The following is a 13,613-nucleotide window of genomic DNA, read 5'->3' on the forward strand; positions in this document are numbered from 1 at the left end:
TACAAAGTTATAAGGATTCTTGAATATGAGATCATATGTAATTTATGTTCACAAATTGAATAAATCAAGGCAGACTTTTGTACATGTATATGGCAGCTGTATCATGTGTAGTCACAGATCTTGCGTAATTAAAGAATTTTATGGACATCTATGGACTGCGGCAAATTATCCATAAAAACAAAACCTAATCAGGCAATGCTGTCAAGACTAAAACCTGGAGAACCAGAAAGAGAAAGAAAGAAAGAAAGAAAGAAAGCCTGTCATCAAAAGTGTTGAGAAACTTCAACATGCTCTGACACAGGTTAAGGGTAGAAGACCTTGATTGGTCTAGCTGGTTGATGCTCAGCGCATTTAAGGACTAAACAAACATACAAACAGCAAAACAATACCAACTCCAGGTTTGACAGCATTTGGTGAGATTAATTATAGCCTCAGTCAAGAAAAGGACACAGGGGAGCCAGTTCCTATCTGGTAAAAATGTAAAACTGCATTATAGATCAATTGTCCAAATACACTACATTTTTTTGAGATACCATTAGATACCTTTTCACACACGAGGGTATTGGGAGTATATGAACTGGCATAAAAATGAACCAAGGAACAGCCATAGTGCTTGAAAGTTAATTATGCGGTGGGTGGAAGCACTATTTGCATAATTCATGAATTCATAATCCCAAAGAACCTTTGGGACTGTTCCTGCTTGGAATTGGAATGATCTCGAATGGATCTTCAATTAAACCCATTTCATTCCATTAAAAATCTATCTGGAAAAGAAACATACTGATCGTGCTTCGTGAGAATTCCAGTTGTAACGCCTTGTGTTTTCCTTGATTTTTTAAATTATTTTTTTTACACAAATCAGTTGCTATGTTGTTTTGTTGCTATGGGCATTTATTGCATTATCAGTCCACTGCGATTACATAACCTGGTATGATATAGAAACTTTTTTAGAATGAGGTTTATAGAAAGGCCCAGGATTTATTGTATAATTTTAGACAGTTTCGACGGAAGTTAGAATACATCTTGTTCTGATTTCCCTGCCAATAGGCCTCCGCTACTTAACGAGCTTCATCGTTTAGCTGGTTGTAGGGCTGAAGGTTCAAATTGAATTAAGTATTGTAATTTAGTGAGAAACGAAAGACACGTATTCCTGAATTATCACTATTCCATTCTTGTGGTAGTGTTACTGGCACTGGCACTGGCACTGTTTTTTGTTGTTGTTGTTGTTTTTTGTTTTTTTTGCAATTAAAAAATTGAAACTTGAGAAATGATGGGTTCATTGTTGAGCTACCACGATAAAGACGCTACTGCAAATAGCTACAGATTAGGCTATATTACATTTTCGTTTGGTGAAATTGAGTTAAAATGTGACAGGTTTAAATATAGCAAATATTTAACTAATATTTTCAAGAGTTATTCATGGCATGGTTGTATATTGTACATTGGGACGTTTATTTATTAAATGTGCAATAGGCAAGTGGAAGAATTCGCAAATTTGCTTTTAAAACCTTTCCAGAAATGATGTCTTTTGTGGACGGGGTTAGAAAAAAAGGGAAATAGCTATCTCAATCCTGTGAGCGATGTGCCACGATCTCCGTTTTTGCAAAGTTTTCAGGCTGTACACTGGCCCCGAGCCCGACTGTAAGAGCGAATCACTGCCCCAGAATCAAGACATTGTGGAGAGGCTGAGCTGTGCTTTTAAACCCGCCCTCCGGAGAGATCTCATTTCCCCCTAAACCTCCCATTTTCTCTCTCTCCCTCTCCCTATCTCATTCCTCCTCTTCTTTTCTTCTCTATTTCTTGTCTTTCCTAAGCCGTACCCCCCACTCTAGAACCATGGATCTCACGACGAGATGTTTGTTTCTCCTATCCTGTCTTCGCATGTTATTGGCGATCGATTTGGACGCGGTAGAACCAAGCTACTACGTGGAGACCTCTGCCACTTCAGATGTAATCGACTACAAGGATCCCTGCAAAGCTGGTAAGGTTTAAGAACGTTATGTTTTGTTGAGTACAGAGGTAGAACGTGTTCCGAAATGCTATTGTGTGTTTGGTATCCTGTGGTCAAGACAAGAAAAGGCATTTGAAGATGACAGCGGTGAATTTTATGTGTCTTAAGGACAAGAGAAAAAAAGAAGAAAGAGGAAAACATTCGTTCCAGATTTGATTTGCTGATTGTTTTAATACACATGCGATCATTGACCTGTGCACCTTCAATTTAACGTGTAGCAAAAATAAGTAATCGCGGTTGACAAATGTTTGAAAACAACACGAGTGGAGCAATAAAAATGAGGATATTTTCACCATTTTTCAGGTAGTCAAAAAGCCACCAGAAAAGTTTTGGACACTGTTTCAAGAAGAGGACGGACTTAAGTTTGCGAGATTTTGTTACCCAATGAAATACTTATCTTTTGCATTGAGCACACGTAGACAGCTGTCAAAAGATGACACTTGGGACATAAAAGGGACTTTGTTCAATTCATCCATTTTGATAATAGAGATAGCATTTTGAACATAAACGATTACGTTCAGATTACTACTTAAGAAAACGAGACAAACTTTCTACCCCCCATCTTGATTAGTGCGTGCATTTTCTGTTAAGGAAACCGTTTATAAAATTAAATTTTATTGGAGAAATATTTTAAAACACTTTTCCTGGAAGGTTTTGTCAATGCGCAAAATGACGTTGATCTTGTAATGACGCAATTAGCGTCTTGCCGGTCTTCGGATATTTGAAGCGCTGGGTTGCTCTCTGACCACGGCAACGTAGAAAATAACTGGTTGGTGGGGGTCGCTACATGCAATGAGCTTTATTTCCGTAGCAACGAGCTCTTGTCCTCCCAGCGGTGTAGTGTACGCGAATCTAATTGACTATAATTAAACTAATTAAATCTGACTATCTTATATCCGAAGTCTTGGTTATTTTCTCCATCGCCCGAGGCTGTAAATTCACTTTTACTTTTTTGATTCATGAGCTAACGAGTCGTACTAAAGATTCCATAAAAGTAAAGGTTTCTAAAAAGACGCCCTTAATCATGAATCGGTCAAGGTCAAGCGCGGTAATAACGGTGCTACTTAGCACAATGCATGTCGTGTCTCCAGAGTTTGTTACATCTTAATGGTATTTTTATGTGCCTTCATATTTTACCTGTCAAATTCTTCCTTGAATGTAGCCTACATGAAAATACATGTCTTTAAAGTGACATGTGCGAAGAAGTTCAGGTGCAAACCTGAAGTGATAATGCTTACATTCCTTAGGTTGTCTACCTGGCCACGTTTATAAAGTGGAGGTCCTCTTCACTGTGTGTTTTGAGATCTTGCTCCTACTGCTAATTCATTTGACTGAGAAATTCAACAGGGCCAACCTTGATAATGAGTCAAAACAGCTTGACACTCAGTGAAGTTTGTTTTACTTGGTCTAATGGTTCAGGATGACAAGCCTCTCATCCCAGCCGCTGTGACTGTTTCCTGTGGTGCGTACGCTAAGTCTACTTGTAGAACTCAAGGGTGTAGTCTCTGTGACTACATCAGTGCAGTTCCCCCTCCTCTCTATGTTCAGCTGTTTCATAGCCTGAATTCCCCCCTTGTCATAATTTGCAGCTGAAAGGACAGGCTGTGTTGTTGAGTAACCTCCCCACACTCAAACCCCCCCTCCCCCATCCCCTCCAATAAATGCTTTCCAGTGATGGGGGATCACAATAATAAATCTGTCATTGGCCCAAATTTGCTGTGTCTGCAGATTGAGCCTTTTGACCTTGAAATCCCCGGGGAACATTGATTCCTCTTGCTGGGCTTAGCTTTCCCTGTTGTTCCCTTTTCCCTGGTTCATTTCTGATACACGCTTTACAGCCCCATAAATCGCAGCACAATTGAACAACGGCAAAATCATGGAGTTACATTCTTTGTTGTGACTTTGATTATACCGTTCAAAATACAAACTAGCCAAACAAATGCATCTGGAGGTGAAGGGGTGTAGTATAGCATCTTGTAGAGTATAGCCTGAGGGGCCACTGCTTCTTGTTTGTCTTGCTCACTGAGTGTGTCAGAGGTTATGTGATTACTTCATGACTCGAAGCACTCAATCTTTTGCCTCAGGTTTACACAAGTTACTACTACATTGTATAACCTGATACCGACATGTAAACGCTTGCCTCCTGTTAGGTTTGCTTTTTAAACACACCTTCATCCTTTGACGTTGTTTTTGTCTGGTTTTTTTTTTTTTGCTAATGGACAAAGTTGGGGAAGGGGAAATGCAAGGGTAAAACTTCCCATAGGTCACAGTACGATACTCTCGAAAAAAAAATGCTGCCGGGTGGGTGTCCCGCCAAGCATGTTTGCTCTTTGGGTCTCTACCGTCAGACAAGGCACATGTGGCCAAATAACAGCTCGCAGTGGTGATTGTCCAGGGAATCTGCCTTTCAGCAGGGGACACCGACCCAGTGAATGCTAACAACAGTGTTTGCCATCGATTCAAAGGTCGCGGGCGGCAACGTCGTTCAGGTCATTCGGTTTTGTTTAGAATTTGCTGCGCACTCTGCTTTTTGGAATTCTGTGCATACATTGTATTGTGACTCTGCCAGAAGAGAGCCAACAGTGGACAAAGCTGCCTATTGGAATCTTTTTTTTTTGTCAAAAGCTACTGTTTTGTTTGGATGTGGATGCAGATTTATGAAGGGGGGACAGGAGCGTTGAGGTGTGTATTGTTAAGGTCGTAAAATTTTGCCAGGGTGAGGATGGATGCAGTCATTTGCCAGGGCTCTGAATGCAATAACGTTTATATTCATTTTTGAACTTGCGAATTGACAGGGGCTTACGATTCTTTGAGATATGGTGCAAATGGAGGTATATGTAGAAATATGCCTGATCATTCATGTGTCCAATTAAGTATGTTTCAGAAATATGTCTTTAAGAGAGACCTGGCCCATTTTCTCAAGCACAGACCTCTACCTTCATCTGTTTCGCAGATGTCTGCCATGCTGCTAAAGTATTTAAAATCCTAAATTTCTTTTTAATAGCTACCACCACCCCCCCCTCCCAGAAACCCAATTCTACTCCCCCCTACTGCCACCCCGTTCCCCTCCCCCTCCCTGTCCTCACGTGTGTTCAGTTGCCAATATGTGTTTAATAATCCAGCGGAAGGCACACAATGCCCTGGAACTGACTTGAACTCAGCTCTCAGAACTGTTGCAGTCTCGCCATGTGCACAAATGCCTGTGTTAACTGCTGAATTTGTGACTTCTATGCATCCTAGAATTTGGGGAAAATGTAGACTGGGAAAGGTGTGCGATTCTGAGACTTGCACAACATCACTATGATTGTCTCATCATTGCCTTTTTGTCAAACCGAGACTTTGTCATAAGCCTCTGCTTACAATATTGCACATTTTTCTTAGTCACATCCTTACACTTAGTCACATCCTTGCTCAGTGTAGTGCTGCACAACTGCAACACAGCTAACATGACTGGATCCTCAGCTCTATAGTGTCTGACTGCGTTGAACTTACTCACAGTTTAAAAACTGAGCTGCATCAGAAAGGAATTTTATATTTGCTCTGAGCAGTTATGTCTTAAGCATTTTTCTGTAGTAATGATCAAAAGAATGTGCCAAATAGCTTGTTTGATCTGTAGTTTTGGCCCGAACTTGTTTAGATTTTTAATAAATATTTGAGCCCATGCTTCCAAAGGAATTATTGTTTCTACTGTGATTTGGGTCTTGGCATCTGAATACAGCGTTAGAACATGTGGTGCAACTTTAGCACAGGGCAGGGGACCCAACCAGCTGAAGACCAGGCCATTATAGAACGCGGAAAAAAGAATAAATGGCAAAAGTGCCTAGTGCCAAGAAGCACTACCTTGATTTGCCTGTATCCATTGAGTTTTTTCAGGAATGGCTTTTTGAGCTTTTTTTTTAATTTATTTTTTTTACCTTTGACCTAATTCAGTGTTCTATCTGCATACTATACTCAATAAAGTTAACTGAGATTGTAATTTTTGCCAGAGCTCTAGTTTCTGGGAAGTGTATTATCCGTATAATCTGATTATATAGCGAGATAAGCAATGCATTTCCAAATGTGAATTCCATTATGTCATTATCCAGCCAGTTGTTATGATAACATTTTTACAGTAACATCACTGTGGTGTTGTCTTATGTTCTAAAGTCCATGCAATCATGGTGCTTACACTGCACCTTCTTTGATAACCAACCTTAATGAAGCCTTTAATTATGTACTTGAACTTAACATACCTGTGCAATTATGAAATTGTATAGCCACGGGGTAAAATATGATGTTAAATGTTATTTCATGGAGCTGGTGGTGGGTTTTTAGAAAGGGCAGACTTGAAAGCAGAATGGTGGAAAAAGCCATATTTGATTGAGAAGGGCTTGCTGGTGAAATATGCATTTTGAAATCATGCTACGAGAGATAAAAATATCTTTACACGGTTGCGGTGTCTCCTTTATCAGTAGTTGGTGTGATTATGGGCCTTTTCATTCTGTACTACGATCTCTCACCCTTGGCCAGTGGCCAGCCTGGTCAGTTTGAATGTGTGAGTGGTTGCAGAGCATCCAATGATGCTCTGATACCAATAAAGTTGTTGCAAAGTATCCAATGAAACTAAGCCCATAGGTTAATGACATTGCAGCGTGTTACCACCTTAACGAAGGTCGGATGTATTGAATGTGCTAGGTTTAACACCAGGCATGATTAGTTGGGGGATAATTGGATTTCGTTTTTGGCATTGACCTGCATGTCATGTGGCTACTTTGTCAGACATACAAATGTGGAAGTGTTTGAGAGCACATTGTGCTTGCAGCGAAGATTGAGAGTGTTCTCTTTTTCTCCACCTCATTTGTTTTATGGGCCTCTGTTTTGTGTCATACAATGGGGTCTTTCTATGGCTCCAGTGCTGGGAAACGCAAATCAAGACCAAATGAGCTTGAGCATGGCCGAGGTGAATCTGAGGCAAAGTTCAAGTCCAGGGGCTGCATTAGTGGGCTCCACAGCCTACAAGCCCTGGGACAAATTTTTACCCAATGTTTTGCCTAACGATTTTACCCCGGGTTTTATGACTTTCATCTCTCCACTTGTTTACTCTTGACCTTTATGTTAACTCTGTGGTGACTGCAACGTAAACACTGAGTTATACTGTTTTAATGAAAGCCCAGATACGGTGTATCAGTTGCACAGTGCTCCAGACACCTCTGTGGACTGACAAATGAGGAAAGAGGAATAGCCTACAGTATATCATCACTTTTTATGCAAGAGCACTGGGCAAAGAGCATCTTTTTGTTCTGGGGACTCCTGTACATATGCATCTTGTAAAGATTTGGCCGCATACTAACAAAAGCTTTTTTTTTAAAAGCACATTTTGATCTTCCTTGATCTAAGAAAATGTTTAGTCCTCTGGAGGCAATTGAAATGTATTAGAGGGACTTGCTCAACCACAGAAGAATCCTTATGGGTTTCCACGTCTTGTGTGTGCAGTAGACCTTGCACTGCTCCAGGGCTGTACTTTGAAAACCACGCTAAATGTGCGTGTCTCTTTTGAATGGTGCAAGGAGAGACTCCTCTCCGTATTTGTGGCGTCAGTCCGCCTCCCACCACCCCTCCCCTCCCAGACCTCGACCGCTCATGCAAGGGTGTCAGTGTTTTCCTGCCCCCTCGCCCCGGTGCTGCAGCCAGCAGACTGTAGGTCATTCACACCATGCCAAGGGGAGAGCTCTGCTGGAAGCTGGTCAAAGTATGCTGGGCTACACCACCTGCCAGTCAGGGAGACTGCTGGCCATTCAGAGGGGACTTGCTTGCTACTCGGAGTTGTTTACTTCCCAGCGGTGTAGAAGTGTGTGTGTGTGTGTTTGTGCCCGCGCACACGTGTCTATGTGTGTGTGCGTACGCACGTGCCGGTAAATGTTTTCACATCAGCTTAGGTCCCTGACTTCATGTCAGGGTGAGGAAAGGGGATTTGGAATGTTGATGTGACATCCTTTCCATCCCTTTGACATTCCAGGAATCCCTTTGGATGTCTCTCTGATGCGTTTCAGGTGGGCTGCGGGCCAGTGTGGCCACTTATTGCTTGCAGCTTGCGGCCTTGTTTCGAGGCGGCTCGTGCAGGCAGACGCAGAGCAGCCTGGCCGGTGCGGTCAGGCGGGTGCGTTGTTGTCACCGTGCCGGCAGACCAGATCTCGACACGGTGAATGCAAGACTCGGTAGTGAATGTCACCTTCACTCTAGAAAGACATCGTTATGTCTTGGAACATGTCTGCCCCTCCCCCACCCCCCCCCCCACTTCGGTGTCAGGCCCGTCACTGCACCTGGAGGTGCTGCCATTGCATTTGGGCCCCTTTTGCTCAGTGAATGACCTGGCAAGCACCAAAAAATAACAAAGCCTCGAAACCTCTTACGCAGCGTGCGTCTGGAAGGGGCACTGCCAAATGTTCCCGGAGCCTGCGTTTATTGAGCACCAAGCAGTGCGGCTGTCGAGAAAAGATCTGAAGACTTATGTGCTGCTAACTTGTTTTGACAGAGAGGGAAAAAAAGAGTGCGATTTGCTCTCGAAAGGTTGGGTTTTTGTCGAGCTTGTGCCTCGGACACGTTGTCCTGGCAGTTACCCCCTTTGGCAATGGCGCTGGCCATAACTAAAGTGATTTTAGTCAGCTGTGGGGGAGAATAAACTGCCGGGTGTAAGCATCATTCCATTTAAAATGACTTATTTTCACTTCATGCCTGGTTTTAAAATGTGCCAGTGTGGATTTTAATTTAAATGAAACAGCTTTAAAAGGCCCCTACAAAGAACTAAAGTAGTTTTCCTTACAGCGATGATTAATCTGGTGTGTTTAACCGGAGATGGAAAATTAACATATATTTTTCTAAATAAAAAAAAAAGACCTAGAAGAGTTTTTACAGTGTACTTCAGGCTCACCAGTTAGCGGATGTGCTCGCTTCCGAGGTCAGAGGCCCTTGTGAGGCTCATTATAAATGCTTTGTGTTTCCCTCCGCACGCTTTCTTTTTATCATCTCATAAAGCCACATCGGACGCCTTAGTCCGCTTGGCATCCATCACGCCCCGAACAGCGTAGCAGAGACCAAGCGCCCTGTCAAAGCTGTCCCTTTTCATCCTGTGATTTTTGGAGCTGTGCCCATCCGAGTACCTTTTTTAATTCAAGTTAAAGGACCTCCCTGGCCAGTCAAAGGTAATTAGAATGCCAAAGAATGAGCCTGTTCTGCCTTATAAAGGCTAATTCTATTTAATGCAATGCTTGGAACAATATGTTTGTTGTAAGTGCTAACAGCGATCACAAAAGCTCTGCGAATGCTCATTTAAATGACTCAACTCACGCCCAATTACCCAATGATTATGAGAATGTTAACTGCCAGAAGGAGCTAGGCTTCACTCTCCAAGTTAATCAAATTGGTAATTCAGTTCAACTGTTCTGCCACTGAATAATTCAGTGGATCGGCGTTGTTGTTCATCTGAAACTTCTTTGCGTTTTGATGTCTTAACTCTGTAGATGAAAATATTTCAAATATTTATTGGCTTTTTGGTTGTTGGAGATGTATCAATGCCTAATTATTCTTTTTTTGTTTGTTTTGTTTTGTTCCACCACCTCTTTAATGCTATACTGCTTGACATTGTATTTACTAAGGCTGTATGAACTGTTCACATAAGGCCAGTATTTGAGTATTTATGTGCTTGCCTTCTTAAAGTGATCAGTTGTTCATAGTTTACACTCGATACGCATTGATCTTTCATTGATATTTTACACAGTATATTCAAAACAGTGGCCATTTAGACAGTGATGTGGGTCTTGGCATTTATCAATAGAGCAATAATGCATGTGGTGCGGCTTTTGGGCAGGGGGGTACAGAAAACGAGGTGGACAACAAATGCACATGGTTTCCTTGTGTTGACAAACCCTGCGCGGTCACCGTTTCATTTGGCCTGGGTCGATGGCACGTGGGTCGGAAAAGCCGTCGGCCATTGCAGGGAGGGAGCGAGGGAGGGAGGGGCTGCTCCTGTTGTCTCTCATTACCCCATCCCTTCTCTCGCTGTAGCTCGCTGGCAGGGGAAGGGCAGAGCCTGGGGCGAGGGTGGATGGGGGGTGTGGGGGAGGCGGGTTTTGAAGGTGAAACGAGAGCATGACCGGCGCTGCACCGCGCCGCGCGCCCTGCTTCCGAATTTATCACCGCTGCCGGGCTGCTGGCGGCAGGCTGCCTCCAGGGCCTCGCCGCCTCGATCTCCATCCGGCTTTCTGCCGCAGTAGGTGTGCATCAGCCGGTCTTGTGCAATCGAACGCGGCATTAGAAAATAATCCCCCTCCCTGGGTTCGAGCCTTTTGCCTCCGGCTGCTCGGGAGAACAACTCTACTGATTATGCATTAAGATCCCTTTTAGAATAAGCAGCCAAGCATTTTTCCACCCCCCCGTTTGGCACAAATTGCAGTCTTTAGAACTGTGAAGGTAAGCATTTACCAAAGAATTGCAGCTACAATATGTTTTTTTTTTTTTTTTCACCACAGTAGGGGGGTCATTATTTATTAGGCTTCTGTTTCTCATAACCCTGCCTCTACCTCCACCTCTACATGATTTAAGCCTCTGAAAGAACTTGTGAAATCAGATCCCTGTGCAGGCTACTCATTTATTTTTTCCAACCTGTACCTGTTCAAGTTGCACTAGCACTGTGCTGCAGAGTATCTGTTATGTACAATGTGGTACACGGAACAGATATAGCAGATCGCATAAATAACACTTACACTCATCCCGCAGTAATCCTGGCCCAGCACATGACCCCATTGACTGTAAATGCAGTGTTTATGTCAAAACAACCAGGTAGTGCAAGGCGTGGCCTTGCCTTTGTCATGCATGGCAAGTGCACAAGCAAATAGAGTCCTGCCCCTTAGCTGCAATCTTCCATCTCTCTATTGAAGAGCACAGCCCGAAGGTAAATGTGGAGCTTTCTCTGGCTGGTGAAGATGCGCTATCCAGTCCATGTTTTTTTTTTAGTGAAATGCAGAGCTGGCTGCCATTTTGTTAGTTAAGGACCGACTGCGAGGCGCTGTTGTGATGTGGATGCTGCCACTCTGAAGAATAGTGTGGGGCTTTGACAGTGTAACTAACACAAAGCTGCCAACGCCGTGTGAGTTCCATTAAGACTCAGTGGGGTGTCATTAGATAGGGATCTGGTATGTAATCTGACTAGACAGGCTGATTGATGGGCCTTGGAGGATTGTGGGGGGCGGGGAGTAGGGGCTGTAGGGGTGGGCACAGAGATGAGATGGCGATTAAGACGATGAATATTATTTGAATTGACTTCTCCCCCAGCTCTGGGAGCGATTAGGTCCCGTAACAAGCGCAATTAGTCAAAACCGCTCAAAGACATCTCCTTTCCCCCCGGTTTTCCTCGAGAGGAATTCTCCCATTTCCCTGACCAGACTTTGACAAATCGTTTGTTGCTAAAGACCATGGAGCTGTGGGACATGGGGCGCTGGGTTTGTCACATTGATGGCGATGGCAGCCAGACTTCCTCCGCCACAGAGGGTGCTGCATTGGAGCTGGGACTCCAAGTCTCCTTCAAAGGTGAACAGTGGGAGTGGAGAGCCAAAATGTCTCCTTTTGGAAGTTCTGTCTGTTCCAGTACCACTGATACCCAGCTGCTGCTGCTAAAATTTATGTAACGAACCTGGCAGGCCCAGGGATGCTAAGCTCCCATCTGTCTCTCTCCCATCCCCATCCCCCTATCTATTAAGCAAATGGGAATTTATTATCTAATTCCCATTGTCAATTAAATGTATTTTTAGTTTTCTATATATATATAGCTTAGCTATACATAAAGCATTATAACACTGTTTTATGGAAGGCCCTGTTCCATTTTGTGGATTCCAAAGTTTCTAGATTCTAATCTCTGGATAATCAGAGCCAGGAGACTAAGGGGATTAATTGGAGATCCCTCCGAGTGAGATTTTCGGATAAACCCCGCTGTGTCTCCACAATGACTTTAAAACCTAAAAAAAAAGAGAGTCCCAATTCCACTTGTTTACGCATTTGCTCAGTTCAGCCTTGGCTGTCACCGAGGAACAATTACACGGCGGATTAAAAGCTTGTCTCCGGAGCGTTGGGGTGGCTGGTTGCGGCTCAGTGGAGGGAAAAGGGGATTCTGACCCGAGGAGTCCTCACACAGAGCCAGCCCGGCGAGGCGGCGGAGCCGGTTCCGTCCTGGTTGGCATGCCGAGCGCGGTGCTTCGCTAACGGGCTTTGTTTCGTCGTGTGCGGAGCTGAAACGGACTGCAGCCGAACGCGGGGTGTGAGAACGGCCGGTTGTGTACGGAATGGTTAAAGCGGAATAACGTTACTCCGCCTCCGACGTAGCTGCGCTGTTCTCCGCTCCCTTTCTCTCAGTTAGGTGGAGGGAATTTGGCAGAAAGGAATAAACAAACAAATGTATTCTTAGCTCTCAGTATATCAAATCTGCTGCAGTCAAAACATCATCATGAAGTATGGAAGATGTATGTGTGTTTTGTTTTTGTTTTTTTTAAATGAAATGCTTAATGTGGCAGCAAAAATCTTTCCACGCTGTGCTTCCATCACTGCTTGCTGTCCTGAAAATGACAAGTGCTTTGTCTAACTTAAAGTTTTGTCCAAATTCAGTTTTATTTTCGGTTGATACACCATTTGATACACCAAGAAAAAAGAAAGACCAAGAAGATTAAAAACAAAACAGCTGTTCCTTATGTGTCTGGCATGGGGTGCATTATGAGCTTGGAAAAAAAAAAAAAAAGTTGTTGGCCTCGCAGCACAATTCTTTATTAGCGGTGATCCTAAATAACCACCGTTGTGTGTTGCAGGAATGCGGTTACAGTGATTCGCCTTTTGTGCGAGTGCAAATTAGAGGGGCCTATTGACCCCTCCAGTCTTCTAAACCTGTCTTCTGAGCTTGCCTGATCTTGCAGGCGGAGATTTACACCTTTGTTGCCGTTGTCATTAGTTCCTAATCCCATCTAACCCAGCCGTTCCACAACATGCCCTCCTCGACCCCTCAAGATGGTTGTTCTCCCAGGAGGGGTATTGTAGCTGCCTCCCAGCTACATATTGTTTCAATAGTTCTAGGGAATTGTGAACAAAAGCCAGCCAAATTTTTTTTCCTTTTTTCCCCCCTTTTTTTCTGCTTTCTCTCTCCTACTTGCCTTCAGTTACAAAAAAAAAAAAAACGTAATTCTCTCTGTACACTTGGCTCTGCCAGACCTGGACAGCAGTGCTCTGAATTCTCCGCCTTCATTGACATAAACCACAAGCTCAAGGTTTGCCCAGGACTCTCTGCCGGGGAAGCTCAGATTGCTCTCCATCTCCGGTTGTTCAAGCAGCCCGTATTTGTGATGAATCTGTGGAATTTATATTGCAAGAGACGGATTTTTTTTTTTTGCTACTCTAAAATGAAGCATTTGCACCGCGCTTGTGGGATATTTGAGTTTTAAAGGAGGGGGATGCCTTGTGATGTCATGCTCAGCCATGTGCTGAAGATGGGCTGTGTTTGCTCAGACCACCGTGAGACCCGTAAGCTCTGCAGTCTAGGAGCGCAGCCCCCTAACCCGCTCCCCCCCCCCTCCCTCCAGCATTTCTGCTA

The 13,613-nt window shown here is 43.7% G+C and overlaps 1 protein-coding gene across 2 annotated transcripts in view; it reads left to right on the forward strand.

Moving 5' to 3' along the window:
• Window positions 1-1,689: 1,689 nt before the first annotated feature.
• Window positions 1,690-13,613, forward strand: part of bmp1a (bone morphogenetic protein 1a) — a 39,025-nt gene continuing 27,101 nt past the window's right edge. The window contains exon 1 of one of the 2 annotated variants that reach the window (XM_064347343.1): window positions 1,690-1,981. In XM_064347343.1, the coding sequence (XP_064203413.1) occupies window positions 1,837-1,981 (145 nt within the window). In that variant the 5' untranslated portion in view covers window positions 1,690-1,836. The remainder of the gene's footprint in view (window positions 1,982-13,613) is intronic. The other variant, XM_064347342.1, reaches the window with a different exon arrangement.

The sequence above is a fragment of the Anguilla rostrata genome, chromosome 8, assembly GCF_018555375.3.
Source record: "Anguilla rostrata isolate EN2019 chromosome 8, ASM1855537v3, whole genome shotgun sequence".
Classification (NCBI taxonomy): Eukaryota; Metazoa; Chordata; class Actinopteri; order Anguilliformes; family Anguillidae; genus Anguilla; species Anguilla rostrata.